The sequence below is a fragment of the Borostomias antarcticus genome (assembly GCF_949987555.1).
Source record: "Borostomias antarcticus genome assembly, chromosome: 26".
NCBI classification, from domain to species: Eukaryota; Metazoa; Chordata; class Actinopteri; order Stomiiformes; family Stomiidae; genus Borostomias; species Borostomias antarcticus.
The window spans coordinates 7,697,363-7,723,600 of NC_140259.1; the positions used below are offsets into that span (position 1 = coordinate 7,697,363).

The 26,238-nt window shown below is 46.9% G+C and overlaps 2 protein-coding genes across 2 annotated transcripts; one reads left to right on the forward strand and one right to left on the reverse strand.

Moving 5' to 3' along the window:
* Window positions 1-256: 256 nt before the first annotated feature.
* On the reverse strand, window positions 257-3,300 carry ttc22 (tetratricopeptide repeat domain 22; the record flags this gene model as incomplete). The annotated part of the gene is made up of 7 exons (XM_084459111.1): window positions 257-793; window positions 1,257-1,409; window positions 1,793-1,954; window positions 2,153-2,271; window positions 2,364-2,479; window positions 2,609-2,664; window positions 2,749-3,300. The coding sequence occupies 7 exons, from the start codon at window positions 3,298-3,300 to the stop codon at window positions 257-259; spliced, it is 1,695 nt and encodes a 564-aa protein (XP_084315237.1).
* Window positions 3,301-8,779: 5,479 nt separating this feature from the next.
* lurap1 (leucine rich adaptor protein 1) lies at window positions 8,780-19,112 on the forward strand (the record flags this gene model as incomplete). Its single annotated transcript, XM_084459112.1, has 4 exons — window positions 8,780-8,989; window positions 17,799-18,182; window positions 18,289-18,624; window positions 18,843-19,112. 4 exons carry the CDS (start codon window positions 8,780-8,782, stop codon window positions 19,110-19,112), a joined length of 1,200 nt encoding a protein of 399 aa, XP_084315238.1.
* Window positions 19,113-26,238: the final 7,126 nt, after the last annotated feature.

Consider the following 26,238-nt stretch of genomic DNA (forward strand, 5'->3'; position numbering starts at 1 on the left):
TGTGTTCTATGCTGCATCAAAACGAAAAAATGCAATAGTCTTTACTTTTTGTAGAATATTTATTTCCAGAACGACAAGAAAGCAGGACAGATTAAATTAAAGTTAAAGGCTTTTTTTGTGCAAGAAATACCTAAAATGGTCAGATCTTTGAGGAAAACTCTTGAAAGCAAATAAAGAGGAAGCAATACTGTTTATGAAGGCCATTAATGAATATGCTTTTGATTGTATCCCTCCTCTGTGGAGATCGAGTCCCTCCTCACAGGCACACAGATCTGGCCAGTGCTAGTCTCTTCCTGGACGGCCGGTTGGGCTGCACTGTGTCCAGCAGTCTCCTCACCAGGTCCAGTCTACCGCTCTTAATCAGAGCCCTGGAGAGCTCCGTCACTTCGGCCATATGTGTCCGACACAGACACTTCAGCTCGGCCTGCACCACATCCTCCTGGTACTTCTCCTCAGCCCGCCGCACCCACACCTCCAGCTCTGTGATGGCGGGGCCGGGGTCGGGGCCGCTCTGGGTGAACTGGAACAGGAGGGCCTCCAGGAGGCAGCGCAGGGCCGAAGTGTCCCTACTGCCCGGCCGTTCCAGCTCGAGGGCCCGCTTGAAGCAGTCCGCGGCGTTCTGCTCCTCCCCCTTCAGGAGGAGGCAACGCCCCCTGAGGAGATGGAGGTCAGACAGGCCGTCTCCCAGGTCATACTGCATGGCCTTGGCCAAGCTCACCAGGGCACTGTTGACAGCTCCCTCATCCACCAGCAGGCTCTCCTGCAGGGCGTCCACACCCATGTAGTAATACACCTGTATGGACGTACAGTACATACAACAAGACTTATTTATTCAAGGCTTGTGTTGTGTGTACACGTTCAAACAAGGGAATGTTCATATAGAAGCATTTATTGTAGAACGCTCACACATCACTATTACTATTATTAAATTCAGCCTGATACCGAACACACAAGGGTCAGTTCATGCATATTACAGCAACGTCATGTACTTGTAACATTTTGAGTAAACTGTTGAAAATTACCACATGCCTACTGTAATTAGCATGTACTCCATGACCCAGCTGTGTCACACAAAGCTCTATAACAGGTTGAGGTGGGGAGAAGGCAACTCCCAAAGGTTACACAACACTGACTACCTGCTTTATGTTACTCACTTGTTATAGGAACTATCCTATGTAAAGGAACCACACCTTCTTCTGAATCACCTATTTTAGCTTCACAAGCTGTCCTTACTTGTCCCCTCCAGTTCCTCCTACCTGTCCCATCTCCAGGTGTGTGCGTAGACAGGGCCGCACGCTCAGCACCTTCTCCAGGTCGGCCTTGGCCGCACACAGGTTCTGTCTGTCGGGGACTCCAGCCTGACCCTGCTTGGCTCTCTCCAGGTCCCTCACATAGGCTGTCACATTGATCTGAGGCGACCGGTAGCACATCCATTACTTTCTACCTCAGCATTTATCATTCGTTAAATGGTAAATGGACTGCACTTATATAGCGCTTTTCCACCTTAGCGGCACTCAAAGCGCTTCACAATGGCCTCTCATTCACCCATTCACACACACATTCACACACCAATGGCGGTAGCTGCCATTTAAGGTGCTAACCTGCTCATTGGGAGCAATTTGGGGTTAGGCGTCTTGCTCAAGGACACTTCGACATCTGGACAGTCGGAGCCGGGATTCGAACCACTGACCCTTCGATCACTGAACGACCCGCTCTACCAACGTCTCGTTACCACTGCTACACCTCATGATGGCTCAATACATTTGGTTCATTGATGACATGTTGGGTTTACCTTGGCGCGGGTGCAGTAGGCCTGCCAGTTGAGCTCAGCATCGGGCAGCACATTGAGAGCCATGTTACAGATCCCGGTGGCCATCTCATGTTTACTCAATAGGAAGAACACCTTTGCCAGGCGGTTCAAGATGAAGGCGTCGTCCTTGGCTAGCTTTATGGCCTGGTGGAGCGGTCAGTGATTTATATTATAGACAATGTACTCATATGTTGTAACGCCATTCTGGCGCAAAAATGTATATATCTTTGTGCGTCCAGGATGCAGACATTATCTCTTCACTATCAGCTGAAAGAATCCCCTCCATTATGTAAATCATAAAATTAATAACTGAAATGTGCCCCCTTTTTTGTGTATACGTACAGTTCCATAGCAGGACAGGGGGTCTGAACCGGAAAAGCCACCGTCATGCACAGACATGGGCACAGTGGAGAACTCCTCCTTCCTCTCCAGCATGATACCCACATAACACCAGGCGAGGGCTGTGGGTGAGAGAGAGGTGGAACAATGCTTACTAACCGATCAGAGTCATAACAGGAAGAAGGAGCGCGGACGTTCGTTTGTTTAAGCATACCTTTGTGATGTGTGTTTTCTGACTTCAAGGTCTCCGCGAGCAGCTTTAGACCCTTGTTGTAGTGAGACAGTCTTGAGTACTCCGAGTCTTCCCTGTTCTTTACTATACAATCCAGCCTACAGGCAGATAATTAACGATTAGCTGAACACCATTCCTCTAACTCGACAGCTAGCTGACATAATCTGTTGAATGCCCAACACTGAACAAATCGATACAGCAGTATGTAGTACACATTTCTTAACTACCTCATATATATTGTTGCCATCTTGAAATACCAGCCTCTTTTTTCCTCTGTAGGTATCTGAAAACAAAAAGTACTTTGTTATCTCCCCTCAGATCAATACAGTGGGCAGGAAATGACACCCCCGTTAACATGAGACCTCACCAGCTGCCGTCCATAGTCCAGGGCTCTGTTGTACAGTCCGAGCGCAGCGGTCAGTCTCTCTCTCAGAGCCTCCTCTCTATCCAGCTCCACGTCATACGGGTGAGCGAAGGCCTGCTCCGCCAGGCACCGGGCTGCCAGAAGCCTGGACTCGGCTTGACCCACCTCCCCGGCCTCCAGGCCCATCAGCTGGGAGACCTTCTCCACACACTCCCCCGCGTCCAGCTCCCGCTTGAGGCGGTCGTAGACGTAGCCCAGGTTGGCCCAGGCGTTGAGGTTCCCTGGATCCTCCTTGCAGATGTTCCTGAAGGTCTCCTCCGCCTGCTCCAACTGGTCCAGGTGGAAGGCCAGCAGGCCCAGGAGATTACGGACGGCGTACTGAAGATACACGGACTCCGCCTCCAGCTCGGCCCGCAGGCTGTCCTGCCTCAGGCGAGTGGCCCGGCGTCTCAGCTCCGCAGGCCCGCCGGGCTCACAGTTCAGGTTGAGGTCCAGATGGAAGTGGCCCGGGATGTACTCCAGACCCTGGATCAGCTCCTCGATGTCCTCCTCCATGGCCTCTACCCTCCTAGTCTTCCCCTACGCTCTGCTCTGTCGGAGCTGACGGCGGACTGAAGGGTTAGTCCTCACCCTCTCTCCCAGGTGTCTTCCTCCTAGGATTCCCCTACGCTCTTCTCTGTCGGAGCTGAGGGCGGACTGAAGGGTTAGCCCTCACCCTGTCTCCCAGGTGCTTCCCCTACGCTCTTCTCTGTCGGAGCTGGCAGCGGACTGAAGGGTTAGCCCTCACCCTGTCTCCCAGGTGCTTCCCCTACGCTCTTCTCTGTCGGAGCTGGAAGCGGACTGAAGGGTTAGCCCTCACCCTGTCTCCCAGGTGCTTCCCCTACGCTCTTCTCTGTCGGAGCTGGCAGCGGACTGAAGGGTTAGCCCTCACCCTGTCTTCAAGGTGCTTCCCCTACGCTCTTCTCTGTCGGAGCTGGCAGCGGACTGAAGGGTTAGCCCTCACCCTGTCTCCCAGGTGCAGACGGGAATTACAGGTTAGGCGAGGGAGGGACTGGGTGGAGAGTGAATAAGAGAAACGTGCAGGGCTGTTCTCTCTCTGGTTTCTCCTCATTCCTCAACCATTTGCATAGAGGATATTTGAATGTGATCCTGTGTGACGTTGTTGTCGGAGTATTTCTTAGGTTAAACGGAGTGAATCGTTTGAATGTCAACACCCTATTGTCGCTGGTGTTCAACAGGCCACTTGCCCTTCCCTCTACTGACTCACCTCACGTGGGGATCATCTCACAATATTTGTGTTCCTGCAAACTAGGACAGCGAGCTATTGATCTGGACAGGCGTCAAAACAAATGTGGACTGGTTGGCTTTATTTATTTTAAATTTATCCCCTTACACTTTTATTTATTTATTTATTTTTTAGAAACATCCGGTTTCCTCTCCCATGTCAGGTTGTCATGCCGTTTCCTCTCCCATGTCAGGTGGTCATGCCTCCATGGTAACAGTGGAATGTGACCCATCTGGTGAGAGGAGAGCGAACCAGCAGGTGTGCACGGATCATGGTGCAGAGAAGCAGAGAGGGTTCAGTGAACTGATGTTTGATATTATCATCTACAGTATGTTTAAATGTGATCTAGCCAGGGCCGTAGTCACCATATACATTGAGGGGGACAAGTCTCAATCTCCCAATGTTCAGATATGCCCAAAATGTCCCCCCCCCCCAATATATAACTGATATTTTAACAAAAACACACCAAAAAAACAATGTTTAATAACGTTTCATCTAGCAGAGATGAATTATGTTAATGAAACAGTTAATTGAACAGTTATCATATATATCATATATATTGTTTGGAATTGATATAAAGTCAATATATGTTAATGAGCCAGTATAATTGACAGGAACGCCTAGCTGTTTTTTTTTTATTTATTTTTTTTATTCCTCCATGCACTACCAGCAGCCAGTCTAAAATGCAAATCCTCAAACCGCCACCAGAGGGCGAATCTGCATTTGACAAAATAGATTGACTGATACAGTACATGTGTAGACAGTTGTGTTTTTTTGAATCAAAGGCTTCAGACCTGCTGGTCAGTCATTGGAAATAGTTTGTGAGCTTGACACTTAATACTCTTGTAGCAGACAGACTGCTACACACAGACACAGCTAGACAGAGGCATTCTGTTGCCTCTATGTATGAAATGCGCTATACAAATAAAGCTTTGATTGATTGATTGATTGATTGATTGATTGGTTGATTGATCCTGTGTGTCAGGATGTTGTCTTCTGCTCCACCATGCCAGAGCAGATATATAATCTGTGAGCTCTCTACAGTGGCACTGTGATATCACAACCTTGAATATTACATATTATATATTATTATATATTATATTTGTGGGATTGTTTCCCACAAAGCTATCATGTTGCCGTTCTGACAGCATTGTATTGCTACTTGGCTGGCAGCTTAGTGTGTCTAGGCATCAAGCATCATTCTAGTATGGCATATCTCATTCCTGGGCCTGGCTTTATCGCCTTGTTAATGTCTATAACTTGACGTTGAATTCCCTTAATCAATCTTGATGAGCAGTGTCTTGTACTTCCACTTCTCCAGGATATTATGTTATGAGCTTGATGTCTCCAGACTTAAAGTCGCACTGAAATGAAAAAAGCATTCTGTCCCATTTTGGTTCACATAATTGGTAATAGTGTTCACCTATTCAACGATGTATGCCAAAAAAATTACAAAATTCTACTTTTGTTGTAATCTTATATCAAAGTATATAATTTCTTACTTCCTGGAAAACGGTAGGTCACGTGCAATGACGACAACAGGTACCTTAGATTTTAGGCCAATAATCTCACGACATCCACCCGTCAATCAACGCTATCCTTCTATCGAATCTGTCTAAAGTTCTTAAAACCCGTCCACTTGTCAATGTTCCAATCAAATTCCTCTAAACATGATGTCCCACCCTCATAGCTTGTTTGCGTCGGAAATACGTCAAACTACGGAAATTAGATGATCTCAAACGTCCGTTTCAGTGCGACTTTAAATTAATGGGCTGATGTTTTCTATGTGATTTCAGGGCCCTCACTGCTGGTCATGTGATCTGTATCCAGACCTCAGAACTCTACCCCACTAGTAAACGCTTTTGTTCACCTCCATGGAAAATCTGAGTCCATTGTGAGTGTTTTTCCTTCCTTTGCTGTTCTATTTTCCTCTTTAATGACTTAAACAGGAGGGAAATCGTCGACGCAGACTTGTGCTGTCTGCAGCTGCTTGGTGATGTCATCACTCCGGGAGCCAAGGGCCAGGGAGACACACCAAGGTGAGTAGCCACACGTGTTCATGAGGTCATCCTTGTTCTTTGCTCATGAGGTCATCGCTGTTCGTTGCTCGTGTGTAATGTCAGCAGCATAGTCAGTTGTAGAGGTTGGTATTCATACACTAGTGATATTGTAGATCTCTAATCGGAGTCTGTTTGACTGCATATTTCTATATCTCGTGGGTCGAGTGGGCAGATCTCTAACTTATTCTGAGTTGTGTGTGGGGGTGGGAATATTAATATTCACTGCATAGAAGAAGACGAAGAAGAAGACGAAGAAGAAGACGAAGACGAAGAAGACGAAGAAGAAGAAGAAGATGATGAAGAAGATGAAGAAGATGAAGAAGAAGACGAAGAAGTAGACGAAGAAGAAGAAGAAGAAGGCTTTATTTGTCACATGGCACAAAACACGCATGCAATTGGCTGTCATGGGCAACATGACACACAGACACATGCAGTAGGCTGTCGCCGATGAAATGTTTTCTGCTCTCATGCCATCCTGTCATCCTTCCCCCATCCATCCTGTCATCCTTCCCCCATCCATCCCATCATCCTTCGCCCAAGGGCAGCCGGGAGCAGACAGGGGCACGTGCAAGAGCCGCGCCTGGGGGCACGTCCAAGCGCTCCTGTCCGTCTTCACCAGGGACAGACGGCATTAGTGATCTGTTCTTCTGCATGTTTTTCATATTGGTTTCTTTTGGAAGAGAACATGCAAACTCAGCACAGAACAGCCCGGAGACATTCTTGCTGTGAGGCAATAGTACTAAGTACTGCACCACCGTGCTGTACTGATTTGGGGGTTCAGTGTTCTTGCTTAAGGACACTTCGGCACAATGCCGGGAGCTGGGTTGTAACCGGGGACCTTGTGATCCCCAGCCGGCTGCTCTTCCTCCTGAGTTACGTACCGTCCCTACTGCCCGGCTGTGACGGTCACCCATCACTAGGGTCACCCATCACTAGGGTCACCTATCACTAGGGTCACCCATCACTAGGGTTCATTACAATTACAGGGCTAAACATGCATTTTCCCTTTACTACTCCTTTAACAGAGTATTCACCTCACCTGCCCATGTCAATGTAATTTATCATCAATAGTATTCATATAAAAGGGAATTGTATTACTGTTTTATGCATATGATTATATCTCTGAATTTTAGATGATTGGCTTGATTCCATAAGCCTTTTTTTTGTGCAAAATTCTCCTTTGTTTTGCAATGCAAGTCTTTAGCTATTTCAATACTTCCTCAGGCATCGTCTCTCCCCACAGACAAACTGAACAGCGATCCATCTCAAACTGTTCATAGAAGAACATCTCTCTGTGATGCATGGCAACGGTAACCCTAGAAACAGAGGGGGAGTGCATGAGTAATTGTTTGACTCGATCACTGTTGTCTACTTCTGATCTCAATGTGCTCCTCAGAGGGGCCAATCAGAGCCCTCGCAATGCCAAAGACCCCCTTACTGTAGCTCTCTAGAGGCACTCAGAACGGCTGCGGACTCGACTTCGACGTGTCTCCCTACAGCTAGAAGACTGGAGCTGTACTGGACAGCGGACACGTCGGATCCAACTGATGGGATCCAGGCCTGTTGAGGGAAAAGGCTCTGCTTACTCGTGAAAGTCTTTAAAGTGAGGCAGCGCTGGAAGGTGTTGCAGTGATGGCATGAAAACATCTGGCCAGCAGATGTGTGTGTGTGTGTGTGTGAGAGAGAGAGAGAGAGAGAGAGAGAGAGGGAGAGAGAAAGAGAGAGAGAGAGAGAGAGAGAAAGAGAGAGAGAGAGAGAGAGAGATGGCGCCAGTGCCATAGTGATTTAATGATCAGATATAAAATGGATGACTCAGTCTCACATTACTCTGATAAGGGGCTGATAACCATCCAATGGTCGTTAGTAACACACTGAACCTGGAGAGCCCGAGAGAGCTCTCTCATATTGAGAGAACTCAATATGAGACTTAACCAGTAGCCTTGTCTATGAAAGCTTAACGTCAATTTTAAGAATGTTTTTCACAAAACGCCAAATAGCAAGGCAGCCTATGCGCGGGGTAGTTCGCTGTATCCGTCAGAATATGGGCGGCGCAGTTGTATGGAGATTTCGGTAGGGATCTATTACAGTATTTACGACAAGCATGAAGTGCGCTCTGACTCAGTTTTCATTCTGCGGCTGTCGCTGTCATCATGCAGGTGGAATCTAGTGGTACGTCTGGACGCCTGGGCGTGCAGCTTTCCGCAGTGTAGCCTGTCGAAGAATAAGATAACCAAGAGAGGATAATCGGATGGATGTGGGAGGAAAAAACCCCATTTCGGATGTGATTATTTTGATGGACCTATCGATCTCACTGGCCAAGCGAAAATTACATAGGACATTACATTAGTCAAATTATTTTACTATCTGCTCGTTGAGCGCATCAGTTCGTTTCGTGATATCAACTTTAAAACACTGCATTTAAATCACAGTCATTCCGACTGTGGAGAGATTTACACCCATGTGAAGCAGGCCTGGGATGAAAGACTGTTTTTTTGTTTTCAAATATTATCTTTTCAAGAAGGCTTCTTCACTCAAGGTTTATTTTCTCTCAGACTGGCGCATAACTCAATTTGATTGGTGTCGCGTAGGATGCCAGACGTTGCAATTAGAGGCTTTTGCCGCTTGACAGACCAATATTTCCAAGAAACGCAGAGGAAATAGTGCTTTTGTCTCGATACAAGACGGAACTATGGATGAAGGCGCTGTGATTGAGTCTGTTCCAGATTTAAAAGATATAGAGGCCAAAATCGGACGGAAGACCCCCGAGGGTTTGCTCAAGTGGATGCGGGAGGAGGCAGCCTCGCACCGAGACACCAAGTTGAAGCCGCACGACACCAAAGATCATGACACGGGACGAAAAAGCCTAGATGACAAGATAAAGAAATTAAAAGTCGATATGGTAAGAATTTTTTTTTCTGATCGCCCGTCTCTCTCTCTCTCTCTCTCTCTCTCTCTCTCTCTCTCTCTCTCTCTCTCTCTCTCTCTCTCTCTCTCTCTCTGGGTATAGGATGCCTCGTGTTTTTAAATACTTTCCTTAGCTGTCCAGATCAACAAATAGACTTCTATCATTGAGCAAGATGGGCGTTTCTACCCCTACAGTTGTCGATTGACGAAAATAAAGCAGCAGTTCCGTTGCGCAAACCGTGGCAGGTGGGTTACTTGGAGATAAAAGATAAATAAAATAATTTTGACTTTGGGCAAATACTTGAAAGGACATGCATTGCATTTGCATTAATGCTCTCTGTTTTCATTTTATTCTAGTTTCAGAGGTCATATTTGCTTGTCAACAGGTGCTCGGTTCATTTAGGCAAGCAAAAGTTATATAGTCTAGCCGTTGATATATCATGAGATGGCCTGAATCCAACCTTGAAGCCTAAATCCTGAAGCTATGTCCAAATATATTTGTCCCCGGGGACATTCCAGTTTTAACATGTCGCTCCCCTTTCCCCTTCATGGATAAATCCCTAACCATAACCCTCCTGAAATGACGTTTCAACAGTTGTTTTGTGTACACAGATGTCTAGATGTCACAGGGCAAGGGAGCTTGGGTACACAGATGTCGTGTTTTCTTCTCCTGGCTGGTTGTGGGAGCCGTCGCAGTATAAGCTCTGTGTCATCCAACACAATGCATGTCTCTATTGTCTGTTATATGTCTGTTAAGTGTTTGTTATATATGTTGTTGTACACTGCTGTTGACCATTTGCCACTGTGTTTGTGGGAGACTGGGCCCCCTACTAAAAGCTTTAAATAGCTTCCTTGGGGTGACCCTTTCATACATCCATGTACATAAAGTATGCTCCATGATGATGATGTATGAATAAACCAAACCAAATAAAATAAAATAAAATATCTACAGTTCAAATACATGATTGTGCCTATTCAAGAAGCAACGGTCCCTGCACAAACGAGACTGAAAGTAGCTATCCCCTGCTTAGTCAGACTGAGAGAGAGGGCTTGGGCAAGGGCCATCGACAATAACCATATTATGTCTCTGAGGGCCAGTATCACATAATACTACACTGGCTGATTTGTCATCAGCCATGGCCATTTATCAGCCTGGCTGGGATAGGAGGATGCAAGGGCCCTCTGGGTCGGTCATCCTGCCAGCACAGAGCTGGGATGGGCTCCGTTGGTCCCATATTTCATCTTCTGTGAGTGATGCTGGGGGCCACTGCTGAACGTTGCACTCTCATCAGAATTATGCTTACACACACATGCACACTACGCATGTGTGTGCATGTACACACACACACACACACACACATATATATATACAGTACACACATATTCACACTCATGGGCAATGTCCTTTGTCGAGTTTTCTCACCTTGGATTTTTTTTATTGCTAAAGTGTCACCTCACATCTTTCACTGTTGTGTGTGCCTGTCTTTGTCCTCCGCGTGTGTGTGTGTGTGTGTGTGTGTGTGTGAGTGTTAGGGAGTGTGAGTGTGGAGAGAAACCTTATCCACAGAGATAAAGGATTGCTGGATCTGTTTCAGGTCACAGAGCGGCTAGCAGGGACATCGAGACTAAACCCCTTGATACTGTAAATATTCACATTCCAGAATTGTGGTTTTACTAAAGATATTACAGTAGTAGCAACAAGATGATGCATCTATTACTTCCTTTTTACTCTCCTGTAGTGTGGTCGTTATTTGAAACAAACATCATCAGGTGACTATAATGTTCTGAGAAAGAGATGATCCACAAAGAGCAGGTCTACTGACCCAGCAAACACGCAACGTCAGGGAGACGTTCAGATCATGTCTTAATAACGTCCGTCGGTCCAGAACCCCATTCGTACGTCTGCTGGACCCCTCAATATTCAAACGTCTGGCTTGGACCCCTCTAAGACGTCTGTGGACGTGCAGAACGGGTTCAATATCTGAACGTTAAAAAAAAACATTCATTCTGGCTCCTAATTGGATGTCTTTGGACGTCCGAAAAAGACAAAAACAACGTCTAAAAGACGTATTTTAGACGTGTCTTTGCTCAGTGGGGACTGACTGCTGATGCAGATCTGGTTGGAACAGACCATGACAGACTGCAGGGAAGTTAGAGACTGAAACACACATTGATCATGTCCCATAAAGCCTGCTCTCTGAGTTCTCTCTCACTACTTACTTTTCCAGAGGTCTCCAGCTGTGGAATGACTGAAGTTTCTTTCTCGGCTCTTAACATTTTGATGAAGTTATTCTCCACGCTCCACAAAGACAGGCAGCCAGCTGAGTTAGACACACACAGGCCTCTGGCAGACAGCTGGCTTCGGTCTGGAACCCCACTTGATTACATAAAAACACTTCTCTTTACCGACCGATTCAATAAAAACACTTCTCTTTACCGACTGATTCAATAAAAACACTTCTCTTTACCGACTGATTCAATAAAAACACTTCTCTTTACCGACTGTATTTGAATAAAAACACTTCTCTTTACCAGCTGATTCAATAAAAACACTTCTCTTTACCGACTGATTCAATAAAAACACTTCTCTTTACCGACTGATTCAATAAAAACACTTCTCTTTACCGACTGATTCAATAAAAACACTTCTCTTTACCGACTGTATTTGAATAAAAACACTTCTCTTTACCGACTGATTCAATAAAAACACTTCTCTTTACCGACTGATTCAATAAAAACACTTCTCTTTACCGACTGTATTTGAATAAAAACACTTCTCTTTACCGACTGATTCAATAAAACACTTCTCTTTACCGACTGATTCAATAAAAACACTTCTCTTTACCAACTGATTCAATAAAACACTTCTCTTTACCGACTGATTCAATAAAAACACTTCTCTTTACCAACTGATTCAATAAAAACACTTCTCTTTACCAACTGATTTAATAAAAACACTTCTCTTTACCGACTGATTCAATAAAAACACTTCTCTTTACCGACTGATTCAATAAAAACACTTCTCTTTACCGACTGTATTTGAATAAAAACACTTCTCTTTACCGACTGATTCAATAAAAACACTTCTCTTTACCAACTGATTCAATAAAAACACTTCTCTTTACCGACTGTATTTGAATAAAAACACTTCTCTTTACCGACTGATTCAATAAAAACACTTCTCTTTACCAACTGATTCAATAAAAACACTTCTCTTTACCGACTGATTCAATAAAAACACTTCTCTTTACCGACTGTATTTGAATAAAAACACTTCTCTTTACCGACTGATTCAATAAAAACACTTCTCTTTACCGACTGATTCAATAAAAACACTTCTCTTTACCGACTGTATTTGAATAAAAACACTTCTCTTTACCGACTGATTCAATAAAAACACTTCTCTTTACCGACTGATTCAATAAAAACACTTCTCTTTACCGACTGATTCAATAAAAACACTTCTCTTTACCGACTGATTCAATAAAAACACTTCTCTCTACCAACTGATTCAATAAAAACACTTCTCTTTACCGACTGATTCAATAAAAACACTTCTCTTTACCGACTGATTCAATAAAAACACTTCTCTTTACCAACTGATTCAATAAAAACACTTCTCTTTACCGACTGATTCAATAAAAACACTTCTCTTTACCGACTGTATTTGAATAAAAACACTTCTCTTTACCGATTGATTCAATAAAAACACTTCTCTTTACCGACTGATTCAATAAAAACACTTCTCTTTACCAACTGATTACATAAAAACAGTTCTCTTTACCGACTGATTCAATAAAAACACTTCTCTTTACCGACTGATTCAATAAAAACACTTCTCTTTACCGACTGATTCAATAAAAACACTTCTCTTTACCAAGTGATTCAATAAAAACACTTCTCTTTACCGACTGATTCAATAAAAACACTTCTCTTTACCGACTGATTCAATAAAAACACTTCTCTTTACCAACTGATTCAATAAAAACACTTCTCTTTACCGACTGATTCAATAAAAACACTTCTCTTTACCGACTGATTCAATAAAAACACTTCTCTTTACCGACTGATTCAATAAAAACACTTCTCTTTACCGACTGATTCAATAAAACACTTCTCTTTACTGACTGTATTTGTTATCAGAGCGACAGGTCCTGAATGCAGCTCATTGTTGTTGTCTCTACAGTATGACTCACCTCCCTCCATCCCTCCCTCCCTCCCTCCCTCCATCCCTCTCTCCCTCCCTCCCTCCCTCCCTCCATCCCTCCCTCCCTCATCCCTCCATCCCTTCCTCCATCCATCCCTCCCTCCCTCCCTCCCTCATCCCTCCCTCCATCCATCCCTCCCTCCCTCCCTCCCTCCCTCCCTCCCTCCCTCCCTCCCTCCCTCCCTCCCTCCCTCCCTCCCTCCCTCCCTCCTTCATCCCTCCCTCCCTCCATCCATCCCTCCATCCCTCCCTCCCTTGTGTCACTGCACAGATGGAAGGCAGGGGGACAGAGTGCAGGCAGATGGAGGTGGCGGAGGACTGTGGAGAAAGGTCTGTCCTCCCTCTCTCTCTGCCTCTGTCTCCCTCAAAAGAGAGAGAGGGAGTGAGAGAGAGAGAGAGAGAGAGAGATTGACAGTGCAGACAGGCGTCCCAGGCAGCGGGGTGTGAGGATATATCTGCTCTGTGTCTGGGAGCTACTGATCTTCACAGAGTCGAGCTGACAGATTGAGATCTATACGGAGAGATGGCCCAGGGTCAACAAGAGACACAATATTATTGACTGAAAGACACACAGAAATGAGAAGTGACTGATGACAACGCCGGGGGATTGTGGATTAATGATTGTTTATCATGACACTTTAGGTTCTATTATGAATGGAGGCTAAGGAAAGGGATTATGTATTGATGGATTATGAATATGCAGTATGCAGACAAATGGAGAAGAGGGGGGTGGAGAGAGGTCAGAAAAGGGACAGGAAGGAGAGAAGCTGTTAGGGGAAGTGGACAGGAAGGAGAGAAGCTGTTAGGGGAAGTAGACAGGAAGGAGAGAAGCTGTTAGGGGAAGTGGACAGGAAGGAGAGAAGCTGTTAGGGGAAGTGGACAGGAAGGAGAGAAGCTGTTAGGGGAAGTGGACAGGAAGGAGAGAAGCTGTTAGGAGAAGTGGACAGGAAGGAGAGAAGCTGTTAGGGGAAGTGGACAGGAAGGAGAGAAGCTGTTAGGGGAAGTGGACAGGAAGGAGAGAAGCTGTTAGGGGAAGTGGACAGGAAGGAGAGAAGCTGTTAGGGGAAGTGGACAGGAAGGAGAGAAGCTGTTAGGGGAAGTGGACAGGAAGGAGAGAAGCTGTTAGGGGAAGTGGACAGGAAGGAGAGAAGCTGTTAGGGGAAGTGGACAGGAAGGAGAGAAGCTGTTATGGGAAGTGGACAGGAAGGAGAGAAGCTGTTAGGGGAAAGAGACAGGAAGGAGAGAAGCTGTTAGGGGAAGTGGACAGGAAGGAGAGAAGCTGTTAGGGGAAGTGGACAGGAAGGAGGGAAGCTGTTAGGGGAAGTGGACAGGAAGGAGAGAAGCTGTTAGGGGAAGTGGACAGGAAGGAGAGAAGCTGTTAGGGGAAAAAACAACAGAGCAGAGCAGAGCAGAGCCACCAACGCACCATAGCAGCCATAGAGCGTACCAATGCACCATGACAACCATACATGGCGCCATCTAATATACAGTAGATGGTGCCATCAGTATGTAATGTATTTCCAGTTTTGATTTATTTTCATGCTGGAGTTTGAATACCCTTGATGTGCTCGAAGTGCAACATGGAGATTTAATTGAGACTTGAGATTTTCTATTTTTGGGATAGAATGTGGCGTGCGCACACACACTCTCTCGGGGCTGTAGTCTTTGTGAGTGTAGTGTGTCGGTAGCCGGGGGCAGAGAAAGGAAAATAAGCTCTCCAGAATCCCACGGATTAGCCGGGAGGTGCCTCAGCCCGACCCAGCGCCGGAGTCGGAAAACTGGGATGTTTTGGGCTGTGAAAACAGCTCCGCGGTCCTCAGGGCTGCACCCCCCCCTTCCTCTCTGAACACTGCAGGGTCTTAAAGGAGAATGCTCGTTTTTGACAACCTGGACCTTATTTACGGCATATTATAAGACGTTTCACTCACGAGATAACTTTGGTGTAATTCGGAGGCCTGTAGAAGAAATTTAAATCCAGCGCGAGCCAAGTATATCCATGTACATACAGACAGACATGCTACAGTTAATGGTGTAAGTAGGCTTTTACGAGACCACAGTCCTTAACTGTTGGCAAAGGGAGATAGATAATATGTAGACAGAGAATATGTACGCAGAGATCAGCACACAGACTGCTTTTGTGCGCACTTGTGAAGCACACTGTGCACTCGTGCTGTGAAGGGCCCTATAGAAAGAAAGTTTTGCTTACTTCTAGCCGTGTCAGCATGCGCCACCTCAGCGCTCAGCCATGGGCGTATTTACTACTGGGCTCATTAGTCTCACCGCTCCACAAACCCTGCCAGCACCATCCTCAACCCGGCCCTAATGTTGGGTATAAACCCCAGACTTTTAACAACAAAACAGAGAACAAAATATGTGTCTTTCTAATCTCACTTGAGTCATTCATCAACTAACATTCATTTGGTCAAATTCAATGTAATGCATGGAACTAGCTGAAGTGAATATGCTGAGTGTGTACATTAGCAGATGAAGACGTCTGAATGAGAGAGCTAGATTGCTAACGTTCCTCCTCCAGTCACACTCAGTATTCTTTGTCGTCCTCTTTCTCCCTGTTGGTTTTTTGTCTGGTGAATTGCACACTCAGTGGCAGGGTTAGGGTTAGGGTTAGGGGTTTGGGGTTAGGGTTAGGGTTAGGGTTAGGGGGTTAGGGTTAGGGTTAGGGGGTTAGGTTAGGGTTAGGGGGTTAGGGCTGTAACTGCCGGCGTACCCCGTTCCAGGGGGGAGTACAGTCCCAGCTAGCAACACGTTCTGCTAATGTTTTCACATTCTTAGATCAATTCTAGAACAAAATGATTGCTAGCTGGGGTCTGATTTTGGCATCAGCAGATCTCCTGCACCTCATTTACCCAGGAGCTGGTTCGCCTCTTCCCCTCCTCGGCAGCTCTGCTGAGAAAGCTCTGAATTAGCTTCTGCCTCATCTCCTGTTCCGGATGGCTTGTGTTTCCCAGGCCTCGCCCGTCGTCCTCCCAGCCCCTGGGCCGGGGGCGGAGCTGGCGGTCCGTAGAGAAGCACACACAGGGTTCATTAAGGATGGGAGGGCGCCAAAGCTTATTGAAAGGCACCAGCATTGCCACTCGCGGCTCACACTCTCTACGAACAGGCGGATGTTGGTGTCTGTTCTAAGGTCTATGGTTCTACACGCGAGTTGCTAATCTACCCCGTCATCACCAGCAGAGTGCCACCGGGTCATACAAAACAGCTTGCAGAATTTCAAAAAGCTGAAGAAACTATTTTATTTTGATTGATTTAAATTTGTACGACCCTCCCCTGGACTCAAATTCAAAAACAGTAACCCTCCCTTGGACTCAAATTTTAAAAAGCATGACCCTCCCCTTGTGAGTTCTGGTGAATAGTAGTACTGACTACCTACATTAAATGCAAGTCTCTTTAGATAAACGCGTCTGCTAAATGACTGTAATGCATTGTAATCCATACCAATGTGATGTATTGCCCTAACAGAGGCATGCAGAAACAGGAAGCTTCCTGTCCAAGCACATATGTGGTGACTATGGGTGCGTTTGTAAATACGCTCTGAGAATCTGCTCTGATTTCAGAATGCTTGGGTTTCAAGTATCATAGATCGCTCTGAAATCAGCCGCTCGATTGGACAAACCGTCTTTTCAGTCAGAGCACCCAGTGCACGCTCTGTCTGCTCCCAGAGAACAGTGGTCTGAATTTTCGAATGGGGACGCCCGGAGCCCTCTGAATTTCCAAGCGACCATAGAGCATTGTGGGTACGCTCCGAGCGCATTTACGAACGCGTCCTATGAGATAAACAGAGTGGTGGGATGTAGAAATCAATAGGTTCCCCTCCAATGCTATATTGATTGACTTGACCTGCAGGGTCACAGGGGACATAGGACTGCCAAAAGGTCAAAGGGCGAAAAACCTTACAGTTAACGGTGTGGATGTGTTCTACCCACTACCCCAGAACTACAGAGAGCCAGATTGGCATTGTGGAGTCAATAAGGTGCATTTTAAAAAGTGTGGCATGTCCAGTTGGCGGTTGCTGTGCTCTCCCCGGGGCCTGTCCAGATTAAACACACAGGATATATCCTCAGAGAGTCAGCAGAGTGAGGCAGTGGCTATCTGCAGAGAGCGATGGATGTTGGCGAGCAAAGCCATGAATCTCAATACCATATATTACCTCTTGGCCCAAGTCACCAGTGCAGACCTCTGCTAATGTATTCCGGGGAACTTTCCATGACCGTAATGAGTTGTGTTATTTCGTTCTCCATTTAGCTCTTTCAACCTCCCCCCACGCACATTAAAAAGCAGTGAAGTCTTTTTCGCTTTGATTAATTACCGATTTAATTGGTTTTCCGTGAGTTGACCACGTATGCGATTGCGCCGCCGTTGGAATTCTATTTTGACTATGAAGAATTCCACTGAAACCTATTTATTTTTCTCTTCCTCTCAAATCCATTCCCTTTTTCCTCCCATCACCCTGCTTCTCTATCACTCTCTCCGTCCCTCCATCCCTCCTCCACTCCCTCCCTCCCTCCCTTCTCTCCATCCCTGCTCCTCTGCCTCACCTCCATCTTCACCCCATACTGATCTTTGTCACCCTCTGCTCCAGGCCCACCTGCGCTCGGTGGACGTGAAGATCCTCCAGCAGCTGTTGACGGTCCACGAGGGCATCGAGGCGGTCCGCTGGCTCCTGGAGGAGCGCAGCACGCTGACCAGCCGATGCAGTAGCCTGACCAGCAGCCAGTACAGTCTGGGCGAGGGGCCCGACACCTCCTGGAGGGGCAGCTGGAGCAGCCTGCAGGACCCCAACGAAAAGCTGGACAACATCTCCGTCGGCAGCTACCTGGACACCCTGGCCGACGATATGGATGAGTACGGATGCCCCTCCAGCCAGTCCGAGTCTGTGCTCTGCTCCGCCACCCTGGCCTCTGAGACGCACAGCCGGACTATGGGAGGTTCTGGGGCTAAGACCGGAGCAGGGACTGGTTCTGGGGTTAAGACCGGAGCAGGGACTGGTTCTGGGGCTAAGGCTGGAGCAGGAACTGGGTCTGGGACTAAGACCGGAGCAGGGACTGGTTCTGGGGTTAAGACCGGAGCAGGAACTGGGTCTGGAGCTAAGGCTGGAGCAGGAACTGGGTCTGGGGTTAAGACCGGAGCAGGGACTGGTTCTGGGGTTAAGACCGGAGCAGGAACTGGGTCTGGAGCTAAGGCTGGAGCAGGAACTGGGTCTGGAGCTAAGGCTGGAGCAGGAACTGGGTCTGGGACTAAGGCTGGAGCAGGAATTGGGTCTGGGGCTAAGGCTGGAGCAGGAACTGGGTCTGGGACTAAGACCGGAGCAGGGACTGGGTCTGGGACTAAGGCTGGATCAGGGACTGGTTCTGGGGTTAAGCCCGGAGCAGGGACTGGGGCTAAGGCTGGGTCAGGCGCTTGTGCTGGTACTGGAGCAGGCACTGGTGCTGGGGCAGCTGCATTGGTAGTGTCGGTGGTCGGTGCTGGAGCTGTTGCTGTATCTAGAGCAGGAGGTGGGTCTGGTGCTGGGGCAGGGAGAGTGGCTGGTACCAGTGCAGGAACTGGAAGGAGCCCAGGGAAAGGGTCAGGACTTGGATCTTCCCAAGTCAAGTCAGTGAAACAAGACGCTCCCGTTTGGACTAAGGCCACAGAGGCTGTCAAAGGAAACTCCGGCACCAAGGAGGTAGCCCAGAAGCAGCCCGTTAAGAGCAATGGTGTGGTGGAGAAAGCAGCCAGGCCAGTAGGAGGTTCCCGCCTGGCCGAGAGGTTGGGGAAAAGCCAGAGCCCCAAACTCAAACCCTACAACAACGGCAAGATAGAGCTAGAGGGCTGCAAGATGAACGGCAAAATGCACCTGGAGTACGACGCACACTGGCGATGGGTCCAGTCGCAGGACGACGTGACTTTTTTGTGAGAGGGATGTCACCCTTGACCCCTTGCACCTCGAAGAGGGGATCTGAGACTGTTGTTATGATGCATGAAAAACAAGAAATTTGATGAGAGAGCATTGGTTCTGTTCACTCCTCTGGAACTGCACTAACTTTCTACAAAAACCTTGATGTCAGTATTAGGGATAAAGCACAGTGAGGAGATTTCTGAATCCCATATTTTTTAGATATAAAGTCATGTCAAAAAATGATATCAGAGAAAATGAGAGAGTATCCAAATATATGCTATCATCATTCATATACAGTAGAACCTAGCTAGCTCATCGTGACCAAAGTTATCCCCATCAAGACCACTGATTAGCCTCAAGTCAAAATGATTGTAAAATAATTTATTAGCAATGTTAGATATGTAACTCCGTTGAGTGCTAGCGAAACCCCTGCTACCATATGTGTACAGTACATACTGTGTATTATATTATGTACCATTATGTATGGATTCAGTGCGGTAGCACAACAGCATGGCGCTCGCTACGTCCTCTCATCTGGAATGCACTGCACATGCTAGCCCACCTGTGTCAATGTGGAGCTAATGCCTAAAGTACTTAACATTAACTCGACTGCAATATAGATTCATTTTGTGAACCGCAGTACTGTCGTTCTGTACATCAGGTACTTGTGTGAGTGTAGAAAACTCTGATTATGGGTATTGTTATTTTTGGATTATTACAGTATGTTTTATTTTGAAAGCGATAGTTGTGATTAGTGTAACCCTGAACTAAATATGCCTGTTCTAACTCTTCTGTGCACTGTTGTTAAGATCCGTGCACTGTTCTTAAGATCATTGTGATGCTAAAGGGCTGGTTTTGCTTTAGGGTTAGGAGTTAAGGGTTAGGGTTCAGTCCTCTGCTTGTGTCTTTATGGGACAGTTTTCTCTATTGGATCGGTTGGTTAGGCTGTTGTGATATTGCATGTCTTGTGCTGAGAACTTTGAACGTTGAATCATGAAAAATGTGAGGAAACCTTAATACAATCACCAGAGAAGAAGGCAATATTACTCCAACCCTTTGTAATCTTTTCACACAGAAAAGCCACCACTGAAAGCTCATAATGTCGAGAATAATTTCGGGGGAGATGTTGCCAAGTCTACTAACAGTAGAAGAGAAAGAGAGAGGGAAAGTCTGTGTGTGTTTGTGTGTGTGCCTCTGTGGGTTTGTGTGTGTTTGTGTGTGTGTCTGTGTCCGTGTGTGTGTCTGCCACGCTGTGCACAGCTGGTCTGTCAAATGTGGATAAAAACAGGGTTCCCATGAGGGAGATATTCAGCAGACCCTAACCCTACCCCTTCCCCCAATCATCATGGGATTCGCCCCACCCCAATAACACTCCAAACACAGTCATGTTTATATTGGAAGGGCGGTATTTGCTGGATAAGGGAGACCAAGAGACTTGTTTAAATTCACATAAGTACAACTCATGCATAGCATATTGGCAGTTTTCAGCTAAAATATCAGATAAATATATGCTCGTACTGTATCTTCATCTGCCTTTTATAAAAGCTTACAATCTTTGTTCTAATTCTTCCATGTGTGATGTCTTTGCCTGGCTCCCGGTCTGCACCACTCCGGGTTTTAATGTTACATGTGAGTTTCAACTTCTTCTCCTCCTTCTCCACTTCTAAACTTCGCCGTGGCACTTTCTTTCTTTCTTTCTTTCTTTCTTTCTTTCTTTCTTTCTTTCTTTCTTTCTTTCTTTCTTTCTTTCTTTCTTCCTTTCTTTCTTTCTTTCTTTCCCCCCTACTTTCATCATCCTGTTTTCCACTACCACTATGACTAGCTGGAAACACACTGTTAGTGCCAACACACACACACACACTCATACACATCCAGACTGTACTTTCAAACTGCCACTGCGGATGGGGCAGAACCATTCAGTGTTCTCCAGAGAGACCCATGACTGCATCACTGAGATCTTTCCCCTTTTCTGTCTGTGGAGTGCGGACCTGTGGTTATAGCTGTAGAGTGTGCACGCCAGTAAAGCAAGCCAAAGACCTTCTGTTACATATAGTATGGCCATGCTGGCGCACTAAACTTCCATCTCCTCTTTACCAGATGTGGTGGCTGGTACGGTATCAAGTCATCAGCAAAGAGTGTGTGCTCTTTCAATATTTGTGGTTGACTTTCTTAGTGGTGTATAGGGGACCATAAAGTAAAACAGATCATAAATGATACATTTTCATTATTCTAACTCATGCTGCAGACTGTTTTGTAATGTATTTGGATGAATCCATGTATCTGTATCATACTTTATCTCCAATTATATAATTAGGTTTGTCAGTATAAGTTTGCTGACTGACTGTAAAGTACACAATCTCTGTGTATGTAATGTCAATACCTTATCATAGCGCTATAATAGTGTGATGATGCTGCAGATTCGAGGCACTAGACAAACACGGGATACTGTTGCTTAGCGTAAAGGATATCAGGCAGTTGCCATGACAATGGTCCCAACGAAGTGTATTCATATTGGCAGTAACACAGAGGTAGTACAGAACACTTGTGTATTTGTGCTAACCCTAACCAAACACCACCTCACCCTAAGCTTGTTGACTTTGAGCAACTGTCACATGGTCAGTGCTGACATGTCCTGTAATTACAGTAGTTCATAAATATGTCCATCTACTAGGACAGGGAATACATCTGGTCCACCTAATTATAGGACGGTAAGCCAGTGCTAGATCTTTATACTGTATATGTCATGTCATTGAGGGCACAACATTGCCTACCTCCTCTACTCTGGAGAGGTCATATTCAAGATCAGAGAGCGAGTCTCTGTAGTGGCCAGTTGAGGGGCTGTAGAGAGTGTTTGGGTTGTGGCTAATGCTAATGCTAATGCTAGAGAGGCTCAGGAAGGCTGGCTACAGTTCCCGGATTTGAGGACAGGAATGGTGGTGGTGTGGAGAGCCGTACGGCACCACAGTTGAAAGAGGCTCCATTTCCACTTTCCTGCTGATGGGTTAGGGTTAGGTGGTGTTGGGTTAGGGTTAGGTGGGGTTGGGTTAGGGTTAGGGGGTGTTGGGTTATGGTTAGGTGGGGTTGGGTTAGGGTTAGATGGTGTTGTGTTAGGGGGTGTTGGGTTAGGGTTAGGTGGTCTTGGGTTAGGGGGTGTTGGGTTAGGGTTAGGTGGTCTTGGGTTAGGGGGTGTTGGGTTAGGGTTAGGTGGTCTTGGGTTAGGGGGTGTTGGGTTAGGGTTAGGTGGTGTTCAGTTCCCGTTTCCACTTCCCTGCTGCTGGCTCTGCTTTACAGCATCCCTGCCGGATTGGACAGAAAGGAGTCAGGAGGCAGCTTATCCCCCCAGTTTGTTTTGTTCTCTATTCCTATTTCCTAATTCCTATTTAAAGACATGGAAGTGGAGTGAAACGGGCCCCACTGTGTGCATACTGTGCTCCGAAATGGCCCCAAAACGGAACTGAAGTCTTCAATACGTGGGGATTTATAGGAGAAAAGCCATTGAGACTGACTGAAAAGCACTGGATCAGATCACATTGTTTGCTTCTATGAGTAAAACGTTTTTTTTCTTTCTTTCTCATGGTACATCTTTGTTTGTAATGCAATGTTTCACAGAGAGACGACGGTATTCACTTTAATCACACGGCTGCCATATTGGTCAAGTCTGACGTAATTGGTGGGACGAATGTGGAAGTGACCGTTGACTCCAATGTTAAAAGTTCACTATAAAAACACCACTTTAAGAACCTAATATAGTCAAAATAACACACTAATCGGGATTACAAACGCATTATTACCAGACTGTAATGCAAACTCAGTCATTCACTGATTCGCTGTCGTTGTTTTCGTGTTTGGAAATGCATGGAAGTCAATGTAGCTGACGGCTCCCTATGGCTCATTCACTTCCATGTGTTTACAAGCGCGAAAACTATGGCAGTGAAAAACAGGTCTGATAGTGTGGCTGTGGTTCTTGAAGTGGTGTTTTTATAGTGAACCTTTAACATTGGAGTCAATGGCCACTTCTGCGTTCTCCCAGCCCATTATGTCCGACTTGACCAATATGGCCGCTGCGTGATTAAAGAGAATTGACATGTAAATCTAAAGATTGATATATGCATTGATGTTGAAAAATATATGCAATATGCAAATGTACGAGCTTATTGAACGATTAAAGCTTTTTTAACTGTTATGGCTGTGTCTTCATTCGTACAGTATCGTCGTTTTGCTGGGATGACAATCACAATATATTATTCATGAAAACAACTCTCACTCTAAAGACAACTTCCCCGTTCCCTGTGGGCCATCTTCGGGATACTTTGGCACTCTATCAAATATTTATCAGCGAAAAAAAGCAAACAAGACACTCACTCCGCTTGGACACAGATCCTGCTCGACCTTACTCAGCAGCTGTGCTCTCAGTCCACTGTTCTTAATGTTCTTAATGGTCTCAGAGAGCCATGTAGAGATTCTCCTATCAATACTCTCCATCCAGCCCTGGCCCCACCCCTCCACCACCTCCCCCCCAAAACCCAATAGCACTTCTCATCATAAACAAACCACTCAAGCCTGTTCTGACCCTGTTCTCGGACACCCACTTCAAGCAATTGCATGCCTTAGGTCCACCGCTAGATGTGGAAAGCAGATAAGGCATTATCATAGATGCCATTGGTGGTGCTGTTGACTATAGACCTGGGCTGAGTTTCCCAGAGGCATCGTAGCGCTACGTTCATCGTAAGCTATGGCGTTCATCACAGCGCTACGATGAACATAGCACTACGATGCCTCTGGGAAACCCAGCCCTGAACTACACTACAAAGGCAGTAATATAGGTTCATAATGGACCTTGTAATCTGGACCTTGTAATCCACTCCAGACTTTACAGTAAGGCCTCCCCAGATTGGTTTATCTCTTGAGTGGAGCTTTGAGTGCACAGACAGTATCATCCCCCACTGATTCCATCAACCACATCTCTGTCTACTGTACTTAAATCATATTGTTGCTGGATTAGGGCCTGGTGATGGAGGAGGAGGAGAATGAGGGTGATGTCGCGGTGATCTCTCCCCGTCTGTTAAAACCAAAACCCAGGCTTATCCAGCTGACAACACCACCGTGAGGATTAGAGGGATATGGATACCCACTGTTGACCGAGCTCGGCCTGGTCGGTGGTTCTGTCTGCTCATGTGCGCTATTACTAATCCGCCGTCTAAACACCGGGCAGTGGACCCGCGGGCCATGGTGCTGGACCCCAGCCATGGTGCTGGGCGGCTAGCTAACACAGAGGAGTGGACCCGCGGGCTAGCCATGGTGCTGGGCGGCTAGCTAACACCGAGGAGTGGACCCGCGGGTCAGCCATGGTGCTGGGCGGCTAGCTAACACAGAGGAGTGGACCCGCGGGCTAGCCATGGTGCTGGGCGGCTAGCTAACACAGAGGAGTGGACCCGCGGGCTAGCCATGGCGCTGGGTGGCTAGCTAACACAGAGGAGTGGACCCGCGGGCTAGCCATGGTGCTGGGCGGCTAGCTAACACAGAGGAGTGGACCCGCGGGCTAGCCATGGTGCTGGGCGGCTAGCTAACACAGAGGAGTGGACCCGCGGGCTAGCCATGGTGTTGGGCGGCTAGCTAACACAGAGGAGTGGACCCGCGGGCTAGCCATGGTGCTGGGCGGCTAGCTAACACAGAGGAGTGGACCCGCGGGCTAGCCATGGTGCTGGGCGGCTAGCACCGAGCCAGCGTTGAGGCATGGGAGGGCTGTGAAGGAGCAGTGAAACCGCGGGGTAGAACGCTGACTGTTGGACTTGACTACAGGACAGGCCGGGGGGGTCCACCACAGAGACAGGACAGGCCGGGGGGGGGTCTACCACAGAGACAGGACAGCAGGAGGGAGATTGAGATTCAACGGTCACATAAAAATGTTGGTTAACACTAATCGGCACCAGATGATCCTGATTGTGGTGTGTGGAAGAAACATCTCGGGCGCTGTGAGGAGAAAATGGGTCTACGCCTTGTTAAACTCCATGTGGCAGCAGGCTTTTCTGCTTTAGAAAGCCTGAACACACAAATAATTAAACGGAATAAGACACATGCACTACAAACCCACCACGACAACAGATTCACGGTAACATCGTGCACGTACAATAAGTCCAGAGGAAATAGATTCATTTTTGGACTGCTCTGTCTGTGCCGTCACTAATCCAGTAGGGTTGGATATGATTATGATGACCCACAGAACAAACCACGTACCGCCACAAATCTCCTGAAATCCCTGTGGATGTCAGGACAACAGCAACCCCACACTACTTATGGCTCGCTAAATGTGGAGAGAAGACGACCGTCGGCCATGTTTGTTCTCGCTGGACATGGTGGGCGAGAGGAGTGGAGACGAGGCCAGGCTGGGGAAAACAGCTCCATAGTTACAGACGGAGCTTTGTTTTGGTCAGACTGTTCTCTGGAAACCTTAACCTCACTGCATCATTCCACTCTGTCCAAAACTCATTTAACTCAAATGCTCATTCCACACACACACACAGACACACACACACACACACTCCCAGACCACAGTCACCGAAAACCTCAACTCTCTCACAATCTTGTTTTGGTTGGTCCGCTTTATTAAAATTGATCTTACACAGATGCATACAGGGACATTCCTATAGTGTCCTGGTGGGGACATCTTGGAATGTCTCAACTGAGACTGGGCTGCCAGTATGAACACGGTTCTGCTATGACCGGGCTGCCAGTGTGAACACGGTTCTGCTATGACTGGGCTGCCAGTGTGAACACGGTTCTGCTATGACCGGGCTGCCAGTGGGAACACGGTTCTGCTATGACCGGGCTGCCAGTGGGAACATGGTTCTGCTATGACTGTTCTGCCAGTGGGAACACGGTTCTGCTATGACCAGGCTGCCAGTGTGAACACGGTTCTGCTAGGACTGTTCTGCCAGTGGGAACACGGTTCTGCTATGGGGACGCTTGGCTCAACGTTGATAGAAGTGAACAAAGGGGCAGAAATAGGCCACTGTGTTCCCACAAAATGATCCAATCAGACGAGGGTCGAGGTTAGAGGGGGAGAGAGGAAGGGGGGGGGGGGATGGTCTGCGGTAAACAATATCCCATAATAAACTCATCTGTTTTCCATTACAGAGTGAGAAAG